General features: G+C 35.3%; 1 protein-coding gene across 1 annotated transcript in view; it reads left to right on the forward strand.

Moving 5' to 3' along the window:
* Positions 1-336: 336 nt before the first annotated feature.
* Positions 337-26256, forward strand: part of LOC133515543 (protein croquemort-like) — a 41617-nt gene continuing 15697 nt past the window's right edge. Inside the window, exons 1-5 of the mRNA XM_061848094.1 lie at positions 337-1610; positions 3915-4048; positions 5147-5326; positions 13684-13809; positions 16246-16449. Of these exons, the coding sequence (XP_061704078.1) occupies positions 3932-4048; positions 5147-5326; positions 13684-13809; positions 16246-16449 (627 nt within the window). The 5' untranslated portion in view covers positions 337-1610; positions 3915-3931. The remainder of the gene's footprint in view (positions 1611-3914; positions 4049-5146; positions 5327-13683; positions 13810-16245; positions 16450-26256) is intronic.

The raw sequence follows: 26256 nt of genomic DNA on the forward strand, positions 1-26256 counted from the left end.
AAACGGACATTTAAAAACATTGAATACTTTATGGTTAAATGACGTTTTCGTCAGTTGATCTATGGAAGGTAGAGGCAGAAGGTAGAAGTGATTATATTATTATGCTCTTTGGGTAGAGGCATGCCTCTACCTTCCATAAGTTGATAACAAAGAGCATATAATGATTACGTTTGTTGATAATTGTATAATATAAATGTCAAAATGAATAGCGAGTGAATGGGGTCGCTTTAAGTAAACAAATTATTTTAATATTATTGTCTCTAAATAAAAATATCAAAATCGGAAATATACTTTTTTTTAAATAACTAGATTGAGATAGTTGTATGAATGGTCTTTGTTTTGAATGACAATATGCAGTCTGCAATTGCCCTGCAGGAATATACTACTTTAGAAGAACATTTTACTACGTACATAACGACCGGTTTGGCCTAGTGGGTAGTGACCCTGCCTACGAAGCTGATGGTCCCGGGTTCAAATCCTGGTAAGGGCATTTATTCGTGTGATGAGCATGGATATTTGTTCCTGAGTCATGGGTGTTTTCTATGTATTTAAGTATTTATAAATATTTATACATTACAAAATATTCATTTGGTTCAGATTTGGTTGCATAGTAAAAACAATTACTTCATAAGTCACACGTATTTGACACCCGTTATATAGTAACACCCATAGACTACGAAGACCGCTTAGCGTTGCTTGTTAGTCTCCGTAGGCTACGGTGGCAAAAATTGAGAAAAAACTGTCCAAAAATTTAATTTAGCAAGTAGCAAGTACCAGGGCCTGTTACGATACGAGAAGGTGTCGCTGACCGGCCGGCCGCGGCCCGGGGCGGACCGGGCGCGTAACAAGGTATGCTCACGCGTCTTGGCTGTATACTTTTGCTTTGTTTACCTAAATTAAGATTTATTTTTGTTGACTCGTAGGAAAAGTATTGTATGCAACGTTGTATAAGTAGGTCAAAAAATGCTCGTGGCGTATTCCTTTACAATGTACCCATGCACGTAATAGTTAAGACCCTTTTTATTTGTCAGGATGTCGCCGTCGACGGATACGTCTGGGAGGACATCATATTTGGGTTGTCTGGAAATTGTTTGCCCGGACAAGCAATTTTAAAAGCATTTTTAGCACCCTCAAAGCCCACAATCTCATAGTTTGTGGGCAAAGCCCTTAAGATATCACTTTGAATTCTGTGTGATGTCTTGTTTTCTTGCTCCTCGACCCTGAAATCATCTGTATATGGTAGAAAATAAATAAATAACATGGCAGCACAACGACTGTCTCATTTGACAGCTCGGTGGCGTTTGACGTAGGTTTGACAATGTACATAATGTATACCACTATACTATCACTTCCCTAGTTCATTTCATGTTTTGTTTGAATTCAATCAGCATTTAATGCAGTTGCAGGTGGACGTGTATGTCATTCCTTGTTATTTTTATTGTTTTTTGTTAGTTAAATATTTTAGTTAATAACGGCCTGAGTACTTCGCATTGATTTACCTACAATATATTTCAAATAAATCGCGTATGAAATTATATCGAGTTTATGTGAGCTGTGAAATCATGCAAAGTGATATTTCTTAGTAAATATAATTCGAGAATCACAACAAGGTACGTAAATTGGATAACGTTATTTTTAAAATATACAAAGAATTAAATACGTGATTAGTATATAACTGTAATAAATAACATTGAACGTGATTACCTCACTATGCAATATACAATTTTTTATTTGTACTTTTCTTGAAGAGTAATGACTAGCTTTTTATTGTTTGTTTATACAAAGAGCTCATCAACTCCTGAACTTTTTTGTATGAAATGTTCATAGATACAGTAAAGAAAGCAAATTGTTGCAGTTGAGTTAATTTGGACTACCTACCCTTTTTTTAAATTTGAACGTAATGGAATTATCTGCAACGTGAAAAGTTGTATGTAAATAAAAAAAACTATTTTTTTTTTACTGTTAAAGAGCTGAGAACTAAGCCGACAGTTGGAGTTCCTAAGTTGGAATTGTACTAAGGATATTTATTTGTCTAATCTTGTCTTCAGTTACTGCAATAGTTAGTCATGAAATAAAACTATGTAAATAGATTATATCATGTATAATGATGTTTCAAACCATTAACAGCATTCATGGTTAACGGGATACATGCTCCATCTTCCATCTAACATGTATTTCAAATTCATTACCTATATGTTATTACACTGTGGGCCAATTAAACCCAACAGATTTTAAAGGTGTATTCTTCACCGCATTTAGAGACTAAAATGTCATACAAATTTTCCTGGAATTGGTCTTATTTTAGAGATAAAAACAAGTTTTGTGAAAAATTGTTTCTGTTATAACATAATGAAAAACACCTTTTTAGCTGCCACTATGTGACTTGGTTAAGATATACTTACTGCCAGACATTAAAGTTTTAAAGTAAACTCGGAATTTTGATTTGTATATAAAAAAAAAAAACTTATTCTTTGTAATTATTTTTTTCACCAAAGTGTAAAAATAAATAATGTGTTGTGTGCAAAAATTATTAAATATTTATCCATTGTATTTGACTAAAACTCATATAACAGTTTTTGCTCCTTATGACCTCAGGAATGCGTGGTTAACATCTGTCAGGTTTAATTGGCCCATGGTGGCAATCCATTCACATAGTTTTATTTGATATATATTTGTCTATTTATGTATGTAATTGTATATTATTTGCTTAGTACAAACTTATTTTGGGGCTAGGTGGATCTCTGTAAGATTGTCCGTAAAAATGTATTATTATTATTTTTATCAATTTTGGTTAAATATAAAATAAATCTCAATAAAAGAATTAAAGTTAATTGATTAAAGTGAGAGGCAAAAACAGGCGGTCTTTTCTAGTTTTAAATTTACCCTTCCTACAGTATAAAGTGTACCTTACTAATAAATGTTATATTTAATATTAATTTAGAAAAAAATAATAATTCAAACAATAAAGTTTATCAAAACATTCACAGCACATCAAAATATTTTTAGCCTTAACCTACATTTCATAGCTATAACATGTATAGTAATAAATACAATGATAAGCTCTTTGTGAGATAAAATAATAATATTGTGTGCTCTGGTTAATGTGTAAAGTTAAATGTATTGATAAAAAGTATCAACATTTCTAAAGTGTAAGTCAAGATTGATTCATCTTTTAAAAGATTAGAATGGGGTATGGAATTAAGATTTTTAACTTTAAATATTATTATCTAGCACTTGCATTGTCTTCAATAAAAACAAATAGATGTACACATGGCTACTGGATGGCGTAATAGTTTATAAACACTGCAGCTTGTTGTCATAACATCACCCTCCACCATGTAGCCTGTAGTAACCTAAGGAACAGTCTTATTGAACATGATACATGTTTTCGTATGAACTGATATTTTAATCATAACCTGTGATAACAAATATGTTGCCCTGAAATTGGCTGTAATTGTTGTAGATATAAATCATATATAAGTGTTCTGTGAACATAGTTTTGTACAGAACACTAAAAATAATCTCTAAACTATATATACACCATACCCTAAGCTTAAAAATCATAAACTACTCTTGATGGACTTACTTACACCACACATAGGCCTTGGCCTAAAATATGTCATGTATATTGTATGGTGTGGCTGTTAACAGCACTCAGTATCATCATCACTATTATCAGAAATTTTACAGTAAAATAGCCCATGTTTATCTTTAGGACTATTTGTTTGCATATTTAATATACACGCGCTGAATATAATATAGTGAAGATGGTTGTAAGTGTAATGAAACATATATATCTCGTATTTTATGGTTGTGAGCGTGAGTCGTCTTATGTATATACGACACTCGTAGTAGAGTATGAAAAGGGGCATGATTGAACAACAAACACTTCTGTATGTCTTCTTTATCATCAGGTAGCAAAACCTCCGCCATGGTATCATCAGGCATGAAAAGCGGGCTGCTGATGGGCTTCGGCTCCGGCTTCGTGGTACTCGGAGCTGTGGCCGTCGTCTACTGGCCGGCCATGTTCTTCGCCCAGCTTCAGAAGGTCAGTGATCTCCGTGGTTAGGTACCTACCGCGTTGAATCACTGTCAACGTCTCGTAAAAGAGACGACTATAAGGAAAATGGGTATTAATTGTTCAAAACTGAACTGAAGCAATCCTCGCACCTATAGGGTTTTCCGGTAAAACGCTGTACTCCACCAATTCCTAAATTTCAGTAATATTTAAATTAGGTATGCTATGATCTTGCCACTTATAAAATCGTAAAAAGGATAACATATAATTTTTAGATCCACAATTTTTTATGTTAATTATGGTGTGGCGCCGGGTGGCTGATATTAGAAGGGCTGGCCGAATTTAACCGACGTTAACCTATAGGAAATGTATTGTACTTTGTTTGTGCGATATCTTCATTAAAAGTTCGATGCCCTGTATGTAAATGCCAGCTACGAAAACGAGATTTCGGTTGTCTTTTGTGTTCGTTTCCTCATTTTCATTGACTGGCCCGCTTGTTTGTATGAAATGTAGGTACTCAGTGTTTATAATAACAGTATTGCTTCGAGAATCGTTACGGTTTTGTAGCTTAAACGGAACCCTGCCCTATAATTTAGTTGTCTGCGAACTAAGATCACGCGTAGATAGGTATACCTAAGTATTTAAGATGGGTCTGTCTGTCTGTCAGTAACAAAACATTACAAATTTCATACGACTATAATTAACCTACCTAAGTTGTTGGCCAGTAGATGGTGCGGGGATGTAGTTATGCAAAACTATAATAAGATGCAGCTTAAGAGGGGGCGTAAAGCCAAGAAATTAAAAAAGAAAAAAAAGATATGGCTCGCTCGCGCGAAATTTGCGACAGAAGATTTGGTAATCGTGCGAGTTTTAAGGATTTACCTCAACAGCTCTGAAAGTATATATACCAACTTCTGATTAAAATTTTGCTAGTGAAATCCCTCGGCTATATCACTGCCTATATTATACTAAAATTATACTGTTATGGCATGCAGAGTAACGATATACAACGGTTCTCGTTAGAATCATCATCACCTCGGTAGGTAGCCTTATAAATTTGTAAAATAATTCGGGAAATATATATGTTCTCCAAGAAGCAATTTATGACAGAGTCACATTTTGTTCCAGATGATGGTCCTCTCAAACACTTCGACGTCGTTCGGCATTTGGCGCGAAGTTCCGGTCCCCATGTACCTGGAGTGTTTCATGTTAAACATCACCAATGTCGACGAGATCCTGGCAGGTCACAACGTCTCCATACGTGTGTCGCAAATGGGTCCGTATGTCTACAGAGAATATCATGCAAAGGTAATTGTGAACTTTAAAAAAATTAAGCTGGGTACAGACTAGGTCTATGATATCGATATACTGTGTACTTGATCTTATTGCCAAGATATTTTTTTTTCCGAAATGGCTGTAGGTATCTGTCGATATTTTAGACATTTTCTGTATGTTTTGTATAGAAATTGTACCTATACAAACTTTACTTTGTCTGTTCTATGTTAGGTACCAAGACGAACTAAGTAAATATACATACATACATTAGAAGGAAGCAGTAAGCGTACTTTTGAAAAATAAGTCACGGCAAATATACACCGTGTTTTTATTGAATTCCGTTAACTTCGGGGTATGGGTAAGTACGTTGAAGGAAATTAAATGGCATTGTTAATTTTAAAAACAATGTATTGTTTTATTTTTTATTTATTTCTTTTATAAAAAGTCATTAAATGTTGCATATAGCGTTGTTGTAACACAGGTATTACAATAAACAATTGAAAACATATCAATGTCATTGATCTGACATGTCAATGTCATTTCGAGCATCGATCGTCCGAGATAGTACTTAAATTTAGTAGCAAATGTATTAACACGTACCTATAACTACTCAATATGTAAACAGGCCCTAAGGCAAGTGTACACGCTCGTAGGGGCCTTATCAGATAAAAATAAGATATCGATTATCCCCGAAATTGATCTAATTAGAATACCGGTGTCTTTGGGAAAGTTGCTTGATTTAAGCTTAATACATTCTTGAAATTGACGAAAAAAAAACACGGTGTATAACAATTATAAATCATATACGATTCTTTACATTCTTTTGCTTTCATAAGTAATATAATCAAATTTTAAAAAGGGTTTTGGAATAATTTCTAATAAAAAGACACATCAAGATTGTTTACCTTTTTTCTAATGCTAAAAAAAACGAATTATAACAACGACATAGTCATAGTTGACACTAAACTTGGGTTACACTTTTTTATACTGTCTACTTGTTCGGAGTGAATATTTTCGAATACAAAACGCATATTGGTTAAACAAAACTGTTTACATTTCGTGGAATGTGTAATGTGTAACACTGACACCACGACCGATTCGATGTACGAAATGTGAGCAATTCATAACAAACACGTTTTGTTAATTTATAGTTCAGTCATTCAGAGCGTACCCATAAACGGTAAACTAATTTTTCAGCTATGTATGCAGATTAGGTACCTATGTTTTACCTAATCTACGTAACACTTTTTCTCGTGTTTGAACCTAGGGCCCTTTGATTAACGGCCACTAGAGCCTAAAAGCTGATACTCATCCTGATTTCGAAGCAGACTTAGTAAGTTAGGATTAGTACCGATCTAGTCTCGAATTAGAATTCCAGTAAGGGTATTGATTTGTGTTATTGTCACGATCTTTTTTTACGCTATGATTTTTATTCGTCTGTGTATTTGTAAACTCTGTATGCCTATATACATATGGACATAATATATTTTTACTAATAGGTACACTTTATGCGTTATCAGAAATGACAGGATTTGTGTGAAGTGCGTGGTGGGGTAACTTAAAGTAAACCGCACGACATGGCAAAAATGTGAACTTTTGGGCTCAAATATTTAGTGTTTGACATACGTCAAATGTCAAAGAACTGGTGTTGCATAGCGTCGGTTAGTACTGTCATGCATATAGCCAACACGTGTTAGTTCGCCCGAGACGATCCGATCTGCGGGTGGGGTTTTTAAATAACTACTTACTGCCCATTTGCTTGGTGACGCACCTCGTGAAACTTGTTAGTGAACATGCAAATACATCTCCGTTTACGGCATATCCTATAAATAATACTCATGACAATAACAGCTACAAATTGGCTCCATTAGTTCATTATGCAAATATAAATGATTACGGAAGAAATTGATTTACATTGGGAAAAAATAGTTACCTACGATATGGCCCGTAGATAATTTGCTATGATAATTGGCAACTTAAGGAAATTCCCAAGCTTAAGAGAAAAAAGTATCTTATTTTGGACATATATACAGAAATGACAAATATAATATACTACAACTAATATTGGAAGGAAAACTTGATGGCAAGAGGGGAAGGGGAAGAAGGAGGTTCATCTGGCTTGACGACATTAAGAAATGGACGAATGTGAATATCGCAGCCATACTGGCAAGAATGGCCAAGAGCAGGAGAGAGATGGCAAAGGTGGTCGCCGACGTTCGTTAGGGCATGGCAAACAAAGAAGAAGAAGAGTAAAAAAAGAGATACAGACAGTAATGTTAGATATATAATACTAATAATCAGATTGGTCGACTTATATGCACAGCGTAGATTCGTAACATAAGTATCACATCTTTTGTCTAAGTCTTTTGTTATCGGTATTTCACTTTTTATCACCAATTAATTAATGGATTCAAGAGCAAAACTATTTCGTACCTAAAAAATAGCTAACGTTTTATTAGGCAGGCGTCCGTTTTTTTACTCATTAGCCCGGTATTTAATCCATCAATTTCATCCGATAAATGAAATCTAAAAGTACGTACTACTTATAGATTCCATTTAGTCAACCATACTCACTATACTCTTTGTTTTATACCCTGGCGGGTGCAGCCTCTGCGAGTGTCTCGTACATAGGCAAGTGAGAGTCAGAATGGCGGGTGTACCTAAATAAAAATAAATGAAAAGCATACCATATTTTTGTACCTAATTTGTACTATTTAGTACCTCCGTTAAAGAATTTGTACCTCACGGTACATAAAGTTATTATCAAAAAACAGTACACCCGCCATCCAGACAGTCAGAATGGCGGGTGTACTTTATTACGCTATGTTCCCGTGGTTATTGATAAATTCTACAAAAGCCAAGTTTTTGTACCTTTTTTGTACCTTCATATTCAATTATAATATGAGCCATTTTATTTGTGGCTTTCAAGTTTTACTCATTTAATATTTTCCTTGCTATTACAATTTTGCAGGCGTTATAATGTTTCAAGTTATCGATCTCATTTTTAAGAAAAAACGCTAAGGTACAATTATTTTTATTACGCCAGGAATTAGTACCTTTATGGTTTAATCTGTTAAGTTCAAATAACTCAGAAAATCATATAAATATATCCTTCTGACTGTCAGAGTGGCGGGTGTACTGTTTTTTGGTGATAACTTTAAGTACCGTGAGGTACAATTTTTTTTAAAGGAGGTACTAAATAGTACAAATTAGGTACAACAATATGGTATGGTTTTCATTTAATTTTATTTAGGTACACCCGCCATTCTGACTCTCACCATTGGCAAGGGCAACATCCGCTCGGTGCAGGTAGGTACCTCTTATATTTCGTAGAAAACGTATTGGCTTCGGCTCTGCGCACGCCTCCCTAACACCATTTTACCGGGTATGGGAAATACTTTTTAGCACACTTGCTCGAAAAAGATCTTATTTCTTGCCCTAGGTGTACTGTAGGACCAACGGCCTATATATTTGTTTCCGCGGGAGTTGTGGGTAGTGAAAAAAAATTGTTACTAATTCGAACGAATTCATTAGGTATGAGTTTTACTTTAAAAAGAATAACGTTTGTAATTTAGTATTTTTTCCATGTTTAAACATATTTAATTTGATTAATTTAATAGCCGTTTGAAATATTTTTACACAATTTTCAGTTGTGGCTGAACGTCGGATATGTGTGTGCCTTCGATGCCTAACCTGTTAAAGAATAACAATTTGGCGGACGAATGTTTGAAATGTCACCGTATTTAAGAATTATTTCGCTTAAAATTTAGTTTTTTCTTCGTAAGTGTGATGAAATACATGGTGTGTAACTCCGGGGGTAAGAATATTGTTACTCGCGCCTTTAATTCACTCCAGCCTGCGCATGTCGTGAACATATAGACTCTCGTACAATATTTCACTTACCCCCTTCGTTGCACAATGTACTATAACGAATAAAGGTTTTAAACTAAATAAATAAAACTAGTAATAACTTCATTCGATCACTGCTCCACTGCTGGAAAGGCCTCCCTACCTTCTTCACGGTTTTATGGTACATCTGGCCTATCTCAAAACGTAGTCCAGAAGCTTTGGCTTTATTGAAGTCACACATCCATATCTAAGTAGGTATATGTGAATATTATTAAAATTGTATTTTTTCACTTTCCTCAATCAAAATCAAAATGCATATAAAATATATCTAATGTTGGATATACGAACACGTAACGTAACTATAACATTCGACCCAGTCTTTATTAGTAATTTCCTGGAACCATAATATATCACCACTGCCAGGAGTAGGTATGAACTATAGTACCACTCTCGGTAAACAGTCACAGAGATAATGTAATTGTTTTGAACTCTGCACTTATGTCGGTTTCGCACACCGACTGACTCATGATGATAATAATATATCATATTCATATCATGTCAAGCGCGGGTCGATTTGGATTAAATTTTCGGTCAAGGCATTCGGGATCGCGATATATTTGTATTGGTCGGGGTAGTTCAATATGAAAGTGTTAATCAAGCGACTAAAATCTAAAGCAGCTACTGTAGTAATTCTCAAAATAAAAAATTGTGCAAGATTATCTATTAGTCGAACTGTCCGCACCCTTAGCCTTCCTAATAAATCAATCTTTCTTCGAAGGCATAGTTCCAGACTCGCTTAAACTATCCATCATAAAACCTATTCACAAAAAAGGCAAACAAACTGACTGTAATAACTACCGCCCCATAGCTCTTTTACCAACCTTTTCCAAAATCATAGAAACCGCTATGTCAAAACGACTCTACACATTTTGTGAAAAATACTCCATATTTAACGAAAACCAAAACGGATTTAGAAAAAACCATTCCACAACTTTGGCAGTTTATAATTATATCAATAAAATATTAAACATAATAAATAATAAACAATATGCTATAGGCGTATTATTGGATATGAGCAAGGCCTACGATAGGGTATCATATGATGTTCTGTTGAAGAAATTGTACGGTATTGGGGTAAGAGGGTTTGTACATAAATGGTTTGACTCTTACCTCAAAAATCGAGTGCAATTTGTAGAAATAGAGCACCATAACAACCACACAGGAATAATTTCACGCATACATTCAAATAGAGTAAATGTTACTCAGTCCATTCCACAAGGTAGTGTATTAGGTTGCTTACTGTTCCTTATATACATCAACGATTTGCCCTACTCCATCAATACACCTAGTATTTTATTTGCAGATGATATCTCAGTAGTATTTCCGTGCATAAATAATAATAATCTTAATTCTAGCCTCACCCATATCCTGACTGAAATAGATTCTTGGCTAACCGAACATAACCTACAATTGAATTTCAGCAAAACAAAATTAATGCAATTCAGACCACACCAAAGACAACCGTTAAATATAGATTTCTCATACAACAACATTAAACTGGAACAAACTGATACATTTCCCTTGTTAGGATTAACCATCGACACAAACATTAATTGGAAAGACCACATACAGAAAGTAAGCAATAAACTATCCAGATTTTCATATGCCTTATTAGAATTAAAAAAAACAACAGACTTAAAAACTGCCACTTCCGCCTATTATGCCTACGCCCATTCCATACTCCGCTATGGCATACTCCTTTGGGGTAATAGTACGAATGCCAATAACTTATTTATTCTACAAAAAAAATGCATCCGAATTTTAGCGAACATAAAACCAAGGGAAAGTTGTCGGCCACATTTTAAAAACCTGAAAATATTAACACTTACCTCCTTATATATTTTTGAAGTTTGCACTTTTGTCAAATTACACAGCTCTTTCTTCCTACAAGCAAAAGACCGTCATGCAAAACCATTAAATCTCCGCCAAAATAACTTCCTTTCCTTGCCCACTTCTACCTTAAAAATATTTCACTCCGGACCACACATGATGTGCATAAAAATCTTTAATAAACTTCCGCAGTCAATAAAAGAAATAGAAAATTCAAAATTATTCAATAAAGCACTTAACACACATCTAAAAGACAAATCTTTCTATACGCTGCAGGAGTTTTTTGATAATGGAACGTTAAATTAATACCTATGCTATGAGTAGGTAACTTAGCTCTTAAGTACTGCCTGTGATCTCAAATAATTGTCTCTAAATCTTTGTACTAGATTGTTATTTAGTTATAAGACTGCTGCGCCCTTGCAGGGTACATATTATGTAATTTTTGTGTACTTAATATGATTGCAATAAATGCTTTGTCTTGTCTTGTCTTGTCTTGTCTTAGTTTGCCCCGAACTGAGAAGTCGCGGTTCGCCAAAAAATATATAGGAGATGCACCTACTTAGTCGGCAATAGATCGGAAACCGCGTGCGATTTATTGCAAGGTCTGTGGAGTCCTTAACTGATAGATTTAAGTCGCCATAGAGATTAAAATAAACTGTATCTGTGGTAAGCCATAATGTTTCTTGCTAAATGTCAAATTCCTATATTATGTTTTCTTTGTTTTTATTAAAACGTAGTGATTATATATGCTCTTTGATTTTTATCTGGATAACTATGTTAAAATCGTAAATTTAAAAATCTTGTTTAAACGAAGCACTTTCATTTGATACCAAACTCGACAATACTTTCCTGCAAAAAAATGACCAGAATAACAAGACCCCTCACAAATAACATTATGGCCTTCTGGGCTCTTGTAGCTCCATAATCCCTTGATCGAGCCTGCTCATAATATAATGACCAAAATTTTAATTAGAACAAATTTACTAAAATTATTGCATAACAAGCTATCTTCTGATAGCTCCTTACTAGCTATGTGTTCCAAGTTGAATGTAAGAACTTCACTCCGCTTCGCTCGCTCGTTTGATAATTTGGTGTCAGAAGATCTTGAAAAATGCGCGAAACGCAGATCATGTTATAAGACAGACTGCAGGGGCTCATTTCTCGGACGGTATTAGACTAATAGGTATATTATTAGTCCACGAACTGTCTAGTCGTATGGGTTACCATGGCGACACACTAATAATAACTAAATACCGTTCGAGAAATGGGCCCCGTTCACACCTCTTTCCTTTTCTCATTTCCTTTAATGGATCTGCTCACGAATTCTTGTTTAGTATTTACAATACTGTTACTTAATGCCTACTGTGAGATATGCCAAGCGCACAATGTAGAGTAGGTAAAGTATCTACATTTTTGCTAACACATTTTGGACACCAATTTAACGGCTGTACTGGACTCACGTTAATCCGCCGTTTAACCCTGTTAAAATAACCGTAAACTTTTCTAAAACAGCTTGGAAGAGGTATATTTGAATAAGACGTTTAAATACAAGTACCTGGGCGACCGAGCTTTGCTCGGTTATAACTATTTATTGTAATAATTATGGTGGTGTATAGGTGATAATCTTAACTACATTTATTTACTAAATTAAACTTGTCTAAAACAATAAAAATTAAAAAATTATATATAAACTTGAACATAAAAAAAAAAGTTAGTCACCGGGCGAGATTCGAACCCGTAACACTCGTTTCTAGCCGTCGGCGTCTTAACCCGCTGGACCAGACGGACAGTGGCCGGTAACACGAAATTAGCGACCATATTCTGCGTAGAAAGAAAAACGCATGAAAACTCGAAAACACGCGTTTTCCCAAACATAAGACTAATCTAGATCGATTGTACACCCCCAAAAACCCCCATATATCAAATTTCAGCGAAATCGTTAGAGCCGTTTCTGAGATCACAGAAATATATATACAAGAATTGCTCGTTTAAAGGTATAAGATAATTCTGTAAGTCATTTACCTAGTTTCAAATTGGTATGTCAAATCGAGTTCATATACCGCAATACAGAACGTATGAAACTGTGGCAAGGTTTTACTCATATCGCATCATTCCTGATATTCAGTTTGGCCAATTCTGTTTAAAAATATGTTTTTATATTAGCCCGCATACGCTCATAAACCACTGGAAAATACTCACTCTATTCATTTAAATGAGTTAAGCCCGCCACAGACAGAGCGGTAATATCTTAGGATACTATCTACCTTGCGATATATTATAGCTCTCTGTATATTACGATATATTTTGGTATATTTCGTCTCGCTCACAATGTCGGTGCTAGACAGACAGCGATATATATTTTGGTATCGTTGGCGTGTGTGGTGCTTAGCTATACTGTATAAGATATCTGTCGGTATCTGTCGGTATCTTACGGTATATTAATATATATTTTCGCTCCGTCTGTGACGGGCTTTATTCAGATCGCCATCCGTTGAGTTTACATCAAGAGGTCAGAGCAAAAACTAGTTCTGGGAATATGTGGATTAAACCTCAGAACATACAAACAACTAATTAGATCTCTTGGCAATAAGTTTCACGGGTAGTCAGTCAACTAAGACTTGGTATACTATAATACATTACATTACCAACAGGAGAACATAACGTGGCATGACAACAACACAATATCATACTTCAATCAGCGTACGTGGCACTTCCAACCGGACATGTCTAACGGCAGCCTGTCCGACCTGGTCACCAGCATCAACCCTGTCATCGTGGTAAGTACAGCCTGCCCACGATTTCAATAATCTAATGCTTTAATCCTTTACTAGTGTAGGCGAGATGAAAAGAACACATTAAAAATATAATCAAAGGGCGAATGTGCGTAATACATACATACATAAATATAGATCAATGCTTTATCAGTTGAATTTCGACGAGCTTGTAATAGCGACAGGTACATATAATGTGGAGGGTTGTATTAATCATACGCTATTTCACTTTTGAAAGGAAGAAAATACGTATGCCGGTAAAACTAGACAAAAGCTTGTATGCCAACACATAATCCCTACGGCTACGGCCAGATTACAAAAGAAATAACACGTAGTCAAGCTATTGGCATGTTTATTTATTCTCCGCTACAGTTAACAGCCCGGGGCATAAGACTATTCCTATTGGCAATGGACAGATTTTATAGAAATCTATGGATTGTACTGGCTACTGTTTCTTAAGCTTACTCTTTCTTATTATAAGGTGCGTTCGGGTAACTTGAAAACAGAAGTAAGACAGAAAGTCCTCCGTAATTCCAAATCACATGTAATATGTTTAGTGCTCGCAACACTGTTCCATCTCATTTAGTTGCGACTCATCGTTCACTGGTCAATCCCCATTTTAAGTGCGAAATTATGTGCTACGAACAAATTTGTCACTGGTGGTATTTTCGCCACCTACTCCACGACTTTCAATCTTATCCCATCTCCCCTAACTTCTCTCAGAAAAAGACACAAGTAGTGTTGGTTACGACTCGAGTCCTTTGAGTCCTCTGCTTTAAGACTCGACTCAGTTATTCAGACTATCTTGAGTCCTTATCGAGACCTAAGTCCTTTGTAAACACTTGAGCCCTTTAAAGAGAACAAATTATGTTAATCTGCAATAAAGTGACATACATACATACATACATTATGTACAAGTTTTCTAAAAGGAATTGTCTCCATATTAAATTCATGGGTTATGCACAAATAATTTAAAAATGTCAATTTTCCTTTGTGTTACTCGTAGATAAATCCTATAAACTTTTTGACGAAGTCTTTATTCGAAGACTCGAGTCCTTTCGAGTCAAGTACTTACTAACTCTAAGTTTTATAACCGTACACATAAACTTATTATTTATAGATTGAATTACATTTATTAAAACTTGATAAGGCTATTTTTCGTTTCGTAGGGTTTACAACATGTCCCGTCTTCTTTACTCAGCAATATTTCACGGCGTAAGATGAAAATATTTTTTATACGAAAAAGTACCTATTACAACTGCATAAGGTACTGCATATCTCGGTGGGGTAAGAGTAAAATACATATTTGGCTATATCTTTGATTCTCCTTATTCCTCCTTATCCTTAATGTTCGAAAACCGATCTACGTAATGGCAATTATCAATAACGTACAGCATTCATGTACGCGATCCTAGAAACTACTCTGTATAGATCTTATCCATCACCATTCCAACTCCTCTCAGTCTTGCTTAGTTCAAGAAATATTTTGAGCAAGTCTTTTTTATATCATATTACCGGAGTATTATCGATGTAATAAGAAGGTCTATTATTTGCTCTTATCCCCTAATGTACAATTTGATTTTATGGTGGTCCCAATTCCCAACACTGCTCATCTCATCAAAAAACCATTCCATATATTGCCCCAATGCACCTTAAATACCTTTTTAGGGTTCCGTAGTCAACTAGGAACCCTTATAGTTTCGCCATGTCCGTCTGTCTGTCTGTCTGTCTGTCTGTCTGTCCGAGGCTTTGCTCCGTGGTCGTTAGTGCTAGAAAGAAATTTTTTTAGGGTACCCCCCCTACACATAAAGTGGGGGTGTATTTTTTTTTCGCTTCAACCCTAGAGTGTGGGTTATCGTTGGAAATGTCTTTCCAAACTAATAGGGGTTTCCACGAAACATTTTTTGATAAAGTGAATATATTCGGAGATAATCGCTCCGAAAGAAAAAAAAAATGTGTCCCCCCCCCTCTAACTTTTGAACCATAGGTCCAAAAAATATGAAAAAAATCGTGGAAGTAGAGCTTAAGAAAGACATTAAATGAAAACTATAGCGGACATGATCAGTTTAGCTGTTTTTGAGTTATCGCAAAAAGTTTTTCCTTCATAGTAAAAAGACCTACTTTAATTAGGTACTGATTATGCAAATTTGCCTATTTGTTTAACTCGGGTGAAAGGTACCGTTTCATCCCTTGGTTAACAATTTACTATACTTTAAGCTCCAGTTTAGCTTATTGTGACGGAAGAGTAACTACGGAACCCTACCCTGAGCGTGGCCCGACATGCTCTTGGCCGGTTTTTATTTAATAATGATCAACAGTGCAAATTTCCAATTTTAATATCTATCCAAATTCCATCAAGCTTACATTGAAATGATGTCATTTTACTCCTTTATTTTTAGTACTTAAACTTTAAATCACACTATAAACATTGTCCTTTCTTAGACCGTAGCGCACATGGTCCGCCACCAGAACAGCGTGATCCGGATAGGAGCAGAGTTGTTTATGCGCGCCATCCACGACAACATGTTCCTCACGGCCAACGTGTCGTCGTGGTTGTTCGACGGCATCGATGACCGCGTACTTGACATTAGCTCGCAGATACCAGTCGTCCATCTGCCCTTCGACAAGTTCGGCTGGTTCTATACGGTGAGTCGTTTTATCAATTACGTTTAGACGTGACTCCCGTACACGGTCCACGACAACGTGTTCCCTACGGCCAACGTGTCGTCGTGGCTGTTCCACGGCATCGACGACCGCGTACTTGACATTAGCTCGCAGATACCGGTCGTCCAGCTGCGCTTCGACAAATTCGGCTGGTTCTATACGGTGAATCGATTTATCAATAACGTTTATCAGTGATTTAGGTACTCGGGTAGTGATAAAACATATTCCTCACTTCGATCCTGACATGTTTGTTCCAGCTTATCTCATTAATTTCGCAAATGCCGATTGTTGGCTTGCACTTTGCAACCTCCTTACTATTCGTTATGAGAAGTCAGTGCGAGGGGAGACAGGCATTTATATAAGAAGCAAATATTATTTCGAAGTCTATCATGAGCATAGAAAATCGGTTAACTCCAATTACATAGGTACTTATGTTAGTTGCAACTTCAAATATACTACTTGATATAAACTGAAATAGATTTCAGTTTATAAACTTATATCCTTAAACTACGTCCAAAACAGAAGTATGGGCTGTGCTGGGATGTATACTGTGAATGTCAATGTAAGATTAATGCATGCTAAACACTAAGTAATATAATGCCAATTAGCAGGTAAGGTCTAGCTGTTAGTGCTGATTGATTGAAATAAATAAATGAAATATATGAAAATGAAATGTCATCTCGCTTTGCGTGGTAAGGCACAGCACAGCGGATGTTATTCCAGATCTAGAGCAGAGCCCAACTGGGGAAGTACCTATACCTTACAGAAAACCGCAGCCAAATAACACTAGCTAGGCCCTACTCATAGTGTTGCGTTCCTGCCGGTGAGGAAGGTTGCTAGTGCTCAACGAAGATGCGGAGTGTTAGGCTCGGTAACGCGCATGTAACACCTCCGGAGTTGCTATCAGGCGGGCCGTATGCTTGTTTGCTACCGACATAGAATAAAAAATTCTGATTCTTTAAATTAGTGTGACTACTTTAAAAATCACAAATGAAAATATTTGATATAAATAATTTGATTTGTTCCCAAAGTTGTATACTCGTACTTACTACTTATGTTTAGATATATTTTGCTCATCGTACATTATAGCATTCCGTTTCCCCTGATAAGACTTCTACGCAATAGTTTCAAAATAGATCGTTTGTTTAGTTAAAACCGTTTTTGATAAGTATCTATTAAAGCAAACATTGTTATAAAAACACGAACCCCCTTATTCATAAACGTGTACTAAAGTTACGATGCCGTTAATAATCTTTTGTCCCTTACCGACGTATTATTATGATGGAAAGGGACAAACGATTATTAGCGGCATCGTAACTTTAGTACACGTTTATGAATAAGGGGGTAAAAACATATCAGTATTATCATGCATTCGCATTTTAGCAGATCTATATCTAAGGTTCCGTAAAATGGTCCTACTTTGCTCCTCTGTGGGTAATTATGCTCGAATTCTGAAAAATTACTTACCGTCTAATATATTCAAATATTATATTTCTATTATTATTCATATACTCATATGAATATAGCATATTTAAAATTGCTACGTTGGTCATAAATTTTATTAATTTGGCGCACAATTGGGTAAGTTTGTGCCTCTAAGTAATCTATTTAGGAACAAAGATACTTACCCCAAACAATGGTTATCTTTTACCCCGTATTCATTGCTCTGATGCAATATATATCTGAATATATAAAACAATATTTCATATTCCGATAAAAATATGTTGAATAAGATGTTTTTCTTAACATCAAATCATCTGAATATTTAATAATGAATAAGTAGTTTTAAAATATTCATAATTTTCTTAAAGTGGAGCAAACATTGGAGCAGAGTAGGGCCGTTTAACGGTTTGTTATTTAAGAAAAGACGTTTACCCAAAGTTCTTTGTGAATGGACGCGTGACTCATAGCAAATGTTTGTAAACATTCGATGAACTATGAACTATGGATCTTTAGGTTGCGTGGCGTGGTGACGTGTTTTCTATGAGAATGACTAAATTCATTTAGTCCGGTGAATGAGATATCCTCCTAAGGGACCTAAAGCATATCTCACAAATAAGTAAGAATTCTATCTTACATTAGTTTGCAATTACGCAATAATCAATAATAATTTAGGTTTAAGGAAATAACAAGTTCAAAGTATAAGGATAATATAAATGCTTTGTTTACAGGTAAATAATTAAATTTATATTTAGTCACAATCTATACACCTATATTGAATATAATACTTATTGCTCTTCGCTTGGCTCGTCTCGGCGGTTTAATAATAATTATAATTACAAAAAAATATTTAAGTAGGCAGGCAGAACCTATTTTTATTTTTGTGTTAGGCTTAGTTGCTACTAATAGGCCTCTAAACTATTGAGTAAATATTACATGGGACTTAACTTCTCCGAGACCACTGAGACAACGCCGTCCTCGAAACATCGGAGGTAAAAAAAATATCATACGCGATTAAGTCCCGTTTTATAGTTAATAATGTATAAAAATCGTGAAAGTTTAAATCAGTTTTTAATAGTCATGAAAGAGACGACTTCCTGAGTAATGAAATGACGCCATCAACCGTCGCCTTAATAAAAACAATGCAATTTTCACCCAAACAGATGATTGCACATACACATACGTAATATTAAATGAAGCTGATTAAATATTCCTAAGCTACCTAAGCCGTTAAACCGGTTATGATGAAAGAATATCTTCGAAAAAAAAATTGTAAGACTTGTATGCTTAGATTTGTACTGTAAGTACTCTCTACGAGTATCGTGTGACATAATCGTACGTATGTACCTACACTTTCTACAAATTAAATTGTTCGCTCAAAATCACTTACAAAACTTATGTTGTATATTCATATTAATTAAGTCTCAAAATGACTACGGCGTACTTATAATACCATGTACTAAGAATAAGCGACCAAGTGTTCAGGGTTAGGACCGAACCACGTCTTCTGCATTTTCGTTACACGCTATAGCTTACCTATCAGATTATTATAAATAATTATGTTCTATCCAAAAATGTGATGTGTGTGTGCACACGCCAACATGACTCACGCAAGCTGGTATTATATTTAACGACAACTTCAGTTTTAGGATAATCAAATTAAATTCATAGTTAAAAACCGTTTTAATACCTTCAACTCGGATTACAGGATTAGGAGTTTGCGCAATTCCAGGTGTGCATATATTTTGGGAGCCTTAGGAGATAAATTATTTCTTTGATTGCCAAACCCCTTGATGTAGAAAAAACTCACCATCATTTACAATGGCACCACTAGCAAGGTTTGGTGTATCAAACACTGGTGTTTCTTATTTAATAACAATAAAAGTTTGCAATTAAATATACAAAAAAAAAATCCCGGTATCTAACTATTAATTTAATTTTAGGCCGTACTACTGAACCGAATTTGAAGTTTTAGATGATTCATGCCGAATTTAAATTTAACCATCTTTGATATTGAACAGAATGAAATTTTCCGTCGGACGTGTACCGTTTTAGAGCTACAAGCAAAAAACTGAAAAAAAAAGCATTGATTTATGCACTCCTCCTGGGATTGAAACTCGGATTGCACGCATTTATGACCAAATGAAGGTATTAAATAAATAAATATTATAGGACATTATTACACATTATAAGCATTGACTTAGGTATATATTGCTTTGTAAAGACGGCATCACGAATGGTGTCAGCACAGCGGTGTCAGTCATACCGCTGAGCACAAATGCGAACCAAGCGTGCAGTCCAACGCAACTAGTTGCGACCAACCGCGCACATGATGCGAACTCATCAACCAATCGCGTTGAGAGTATTCCACCGAGGCACCCCAAAACGAGAATGTTGGGTTGGAGTTATATAAACGGGCCTATCTTTACTTTTGAAAAATATTTCATTAAAAGGATTTGCAGCTTACGTGGAATTTATTATTAAAAAAAATAATAATAATATGATTGGCCTATTGTTACAGATTAGATAAGAATAACATGATGGAAATTAAAATCAAAATTTTATTCTGTAAGTAGGTCTCAAGGGCTCTGACACAGCAAGAATAAGTTAAGATAAAAGAAACTTATTTTCGTTTACGTATCACATAGTTCTTGGTTACTTAAATTAAATCATGATTGCAAATTGATTTCGGTATATGTAGACGTTTACTTGTTTCGCAAATATATACCTACACATCTTATAAATTTATTTGGTTTTTGTCATAAATGGTGAAAAACTGAAAGTTGTGCGAAATTACACCATCTTTTGAATGGTAATCGGCCTCACCACCATTGACATCCACCTAAGGCTGCGTTTCCACCAGAGTTGTGCGAGGATGCGTAGTGAGGGGTGTGTTGGTTAAGAACCAATAGAATCACTTTTTTCCTCGCTCAGCGTGTAGTGATTCTATTGGTTCTTAACTTACACATCCCTCGCAACGTATGCTCGCACATCACACACGTCGGATGCTGAGTCGCTACGGCCCAAATTGAGTTAGTGTCACACGTGTGATACTAAGGCGCTCCACGAGTTAATGTCGTTATACATGACGACCGGTCTGGCCTAGTGGGTAGTGACCCTGCCTATGAAGCCGATGGTCCTGGGTTCGAATCCCGGTGAGGGCATTTATTTGTATGATGAGCACAGATATTTGTTCCTGAGGCATGGGTGTTTTTTATGTATTTAAGTATTTGTATATTATATATATCGATGTCTGAGTATCCACAACACAAGCTTCTTGAGCTTACTGTGGGGCTTAGTCAATTTGTGTAAGAATGCCCTACTTATTATATTTATTTATTTTTCTCCAATATGCTCGGAAATGTTCACCTTATTGTAGCAAAAATAGTACGGGAATTTCTTCGTTATGGTCAAACTCAAATTAAAAAAAATCAAACCATTATTGTCTTGTTTTAGCGGACGGGAAAGTTATTACTGTATTGTTTTTTACTTTTTAAAAACATGTATCCACTAAGACAAACGCAAACAGCCAATTAATATAGCCGCAGGCTGCGTCTACACGATCCGGTCAGCGTCATTTCAAGCTATAGGATAGAGTCGTGTCGTGTAAGATCGTCGTGTAATATCGTGCGAATATTGCGTAATAAAATCAAAGACTATATAACTTTTATATTTTTTTAAGGATCTCATGCGTGCAAATACAGCTTACATTGAATGAGCGAATATTGAATTGTGAATGGCAGAATAGTTGTGCCTTTAACTTTAAAAAATAATTAAAGAGGGAAAATGTTTTTGACGTTTTTGATGTGAAGGTTCGATTTGAGTGCTGGTTCATGTTTAAATTATGATTATTATACCTAATTTTCTCGCATGTTTGGAGAAAAGCACTATATATGCCTCGGCAGGGACAGCAATTCGTGGATTCGTCTTCTTTGTCGGAAAATCGAAACTCGTCTACGAATTGCCTTTTCCCGGCCGGCCTCTGCAATAATATACTATTATTTATACATAGACGTATGTTAAATCTAACAAACCGTTGATCCATCATTTTGACATTTTTGTTTGTTAGAAAGAGACAAATTTTAACAGAGGTTTGTAAGAGGTTTGCAGCTTTAATTTATTTGACTTTTCACGCTGGGTAGTACTCTCTTGTAGGTATATTCTTGCTGATTAATTCAAGGTAATATGATTTTGAAAACAAAAGCCTTTTGTGCATCAATGATAAATTATTAACTTTGCCTGAATAAGAACAATGTGCAATCTTTTATTTTAATAAATTAATACCGACTCATGTTAAGTATTTATTGATAATGATTTATAAATTGCGACAACGCGTAAAATGGGTCAAGAAACACCAATTTTGCTTATAAATACCGTGTATCGTTACTAAATAATTACCAAATATTATATGTACAAAATGTTGCTCTTTTATGAATCTCACTAATACGAGTACCTATTAAGAGGAAAGAGGACGGCTGATTCTCCATACAAACGAAGTCTCTATTTTCCTCTCTGGATATTAATATTTTGGAACATATTTTTATATAATTTGATATGTATTAACAATATCTATGCCCCTACGTTTGATTTTTTTCGATTTTTGTATTATTATGAAAATTTGGAGGGAAATCAGATTTCATACAAAAATTTTAATGTATTTACCTCCTATAATTATTAAAAATTCTAATAAAATCAATCGTAGGGGCATTAATAAATCTGAATTTGAATATCCCTATGAGCTTCTAGCCTGGCCCATCAGCTACTTCTGCTGCAGACTGTATAACGCAAAATTCGCGTTAGTTCAATATGAGAGTATTAGACTCATTAACGCTATATACGAGAGCGGAGTGATAATGATAAGTCTGGTAAAAAAATTGGTTACTTATAGTAAGAAATGTTACAATTTTCATTTTGTTTGTTTGTAGTGCAACATTTTAGAGGGCTCAGCCGATCTGTTAATTACTTTTTTAATTTTGACAGCTATGAAAAAAATGGTTATTTTCTTGCAAACATCAAAAAAGCGAATATCGTATATACTAACTACAAGTTTCTGTTTGACCCAATGGTTGACTGGTAGAGAATGCCTTACTTAAGGCATTAAGTCCGCCATTTGTACAATTTTATATCGTGAAATAAAGTTTAAATAAATAAATAACGCAGTGGCTATGGTGAAATTGCACGAGTTACGTTACGAAGTGGTTCCAGACCCGCGGTATTTATCAAATTAGGCCCCCTGCGATTATGCCCTGTTTGCAAACCTAAAAAAAATGGTTAGGCGGAAAAAGATTTCTTTCTAATCAAGAAAAAATTATAAATTATAAATTAAATTAAATGAAATTAAATTAAAAATTTTGATTAGCTCAAGATAATGATGTACCCTAGATAAGTAATGTTTTAATTAGATAAATAATAATATGTGTAATCCCATTAGCTGTAAAGTGTTGACATGTAAAATACTTATATTTTATCAATAAATATTTGATTGATTGATTGATTGATTGAAAGAAAACGGAAAAGGTTTGAGAAAACTTCCTCGCGTTGTCCGCTTGGCAGCTGATCCCGAGAATTGGCGTAGGCACTAGTTTTTATGAAAGCGACTGCCATCTGACCTTCTAACCCAGAGGGTTAACTAGGCCTTATTGGGATTAGTCCGGTTTCCTCACGATGTGTACGAGCCGGGGTGTGAACCCGCGACCTCCGGATTGCAAGTCGTACGCTCTTACCGCTAGGCCACCAGCGCTCCGTTGCATTGCATACATTAAGCTCGGAGGAGACTACGTTGAAAAATAAATAATTCTTTAAAGGTACTTTGAACATATCTACTTTCCTTGTTTAATTTTTACCAGACTTATCACTCAGCCCTCGTAGGTACCTACTAGTCATTATTAGTTATCATTTTCAACTGCAGCACGTTCATATGATTCATATCTATGATTCCGCATTTTTGATAAAAACTTCACTGTATTTAGTATTCACTAAGGTCACCTTTGTAAAATTATGCTAATTCATGCGTAGAAAAAGTTAATCTAATCTCTGTGTAGTTGGTATTGACCTTGATAGTATTCGTGTCATTGAACAATTGAGACTCGTGGCGTGAGGTAATTCCGTGAAATCATCCTCTTGCCAATTTCCAATGACATTCATTCACGAACAATGCATTTGTCATAGGAGTAACAAAGAGAAACGAATACGATATATATGTACTTTGCAAGAAGTAAAATATTAGATATTGGCCTGTAGGTCATTTTTGCACTAAATAGGTACATTGCAATAAATACCTTACCTAACTACCGGGTCAAAAGAAGCTGTTCCAAAGAAACATTCGGTAGATATTATTTTAGACTCTACTAGATTGAGTATTAGATGATACTAATTCATTCCACGATTTCATGGTTAAGTATAGCAATAGTGAGTGTTCAATATGGCCTATTAGATACAAAAACGTCGGAATTTTTTGGGTTACGAGATAAATAAATAGACCGTGAGATTTACCTATTAATAGTTTACTGCACAATAATTCTTCAAGTCCGTTGTGGAAAAACACGAAGAACTTAATAAGTATTTCGCTTTACAATTCTTCATGAAATATGTATGCCTTTTCGTTTAAGTAAAATGCTTAGTAAATCGCGGAAGAAGTTGGCAAACAATTCCTGTTTTTGTACTAGGAAAGAGGGTTGCGGACAATGCACTGTACCTATTACATTTGTTTCTTACTCCCGTTAGTAAATCGTGTTCGTTTCTGCCTTTGAGCTTCGTGGTTTTATAGGTTCTCATTGTTAGTAAAATTTCCCCCTTCTTCCATGCCCTTTTGCCAAGCCTTCTTAGAGGGGCGCGTCCCAGTGGTTTAAAAGTCCTGCCATAAAACTTTACAGGCTTCGACCCATCAGACCGGAGATCACGCCGTAACCGTACAAATAACTTTATTTTCCATGAAATATCATATAACAGATGATCAGACAACATTATACATAACACAAAGGACCATGCGTCAAAATGAACCCAAAACCAACTAAACATGAGATTTGGGCTATTAAATAGGTATTTATATTTACTCCATTGAATTCTATGGGCACCAAGCGGAATTCCATTGCAGAACTGAGATATTTGTATTTTAGTCAAAATGTCATCACCCTTATTACCCAGGCAATACAGTCGTTCGCTGGGCGAGCGCGGCGAATGGCTTGCCGCGCTCCCAGCGGTGCGCAAACATCTACCCTGCAGCAATGGCTTTACTTACATGGACTCTATTGCGTAGGTAATTAGGGTGATGACATTTTGACTAAAACACAAATATCTTAGTTCTGCAATAGAATTCCGCTTAGTGTCTATGGAATTAAATGAAGTAGATTTGAAGACTTATTTAACGCCCTAACCTTCAGCTGTGTTGGTTTTGGGGCCAAGCTCCATACAAAATTGCCCATGTTCCAACACCAGCATCAGCATAAAACTAAGTTTAAAGAATTATAGTCAAGTCAAGACCTATATTAGAATATAATATCACCTACCTCAGTCAAAAGATGAGATATATTCCTCGATGGTATAGAAGGCCTTTGGTATGAGCCATGCTTTTAGTTTCCCATTAAACAGTTTTAGAGGCAACTGTTTGATGTTATCATCCAGTAAAGTCCTGCTAAATCCGAATATTATTCGAAATTACTATCTAAACGCGTATTCAAGTTGCCTGTTCCGAGGGTTAACTCTGCTTTTGGGAGACGTTTTGGCGACTTCCTCTGCTCTTCGATTTACAACATGGCCGTAAAGTTTCAGAGCGAATTAATTAATTGCACTGTGCATGTAGCCAAAAGGTTACTCTTCAACTGGTTGTTGTCACTTGATTATAGCGAAACTGAGACATTACTCCTAAGAATTGTTTAACATTAACTTTATTAATTATATAAAATGAACTAGACTAAAAGATTAGTATAGAACCGAAGTTATAAAGAAAGAAGCATTAGAAACTGCATGTATCAACTTAGGTATAAACCTGAATGTCATATTTATTATATAAAAATAAATTTTCGTTTTTCGTTGACTTGCATGACATACACCGTGTCCAATAAGTTCGAATACAAACTTTTAGCACTTGCTGTATAGACATACGGATCGCTGGATATAAAATTCTTATTTTAATTTAAAAAGTATATTGACATAAACATAGTACTATAATTTCATGAGTCACGTATTTTTAGTTTGGCTTGAATACACGATGAAGTACGTTAGTGAAGAAATTATTAGAAAATTCCTTAAAGGCGACAGGCCATGTGCTATATTCAAGGCGTTACAACCGCATGGAATTAAACGGAATCTGGTTTATACTACTATAAAAAGGTATAAAGAGATCTCTTCTAC

The sequence above is a fragment of the Cydia pomonella genome, chromosome 2 (genome assembly GCF_033807575.1).
Source record: "Cydia pomonella isolate Wapato2018A chromosome 2, ilCydPomo1, whole genome shotgun sequence".
In the NCBI taxonomy this organism is placed as follows: Eukaryota; Metazoa; Arthropoda; class Insecta; order Lepidoptera; family Tortricidae; genus Cydia; species Cydia pomonella.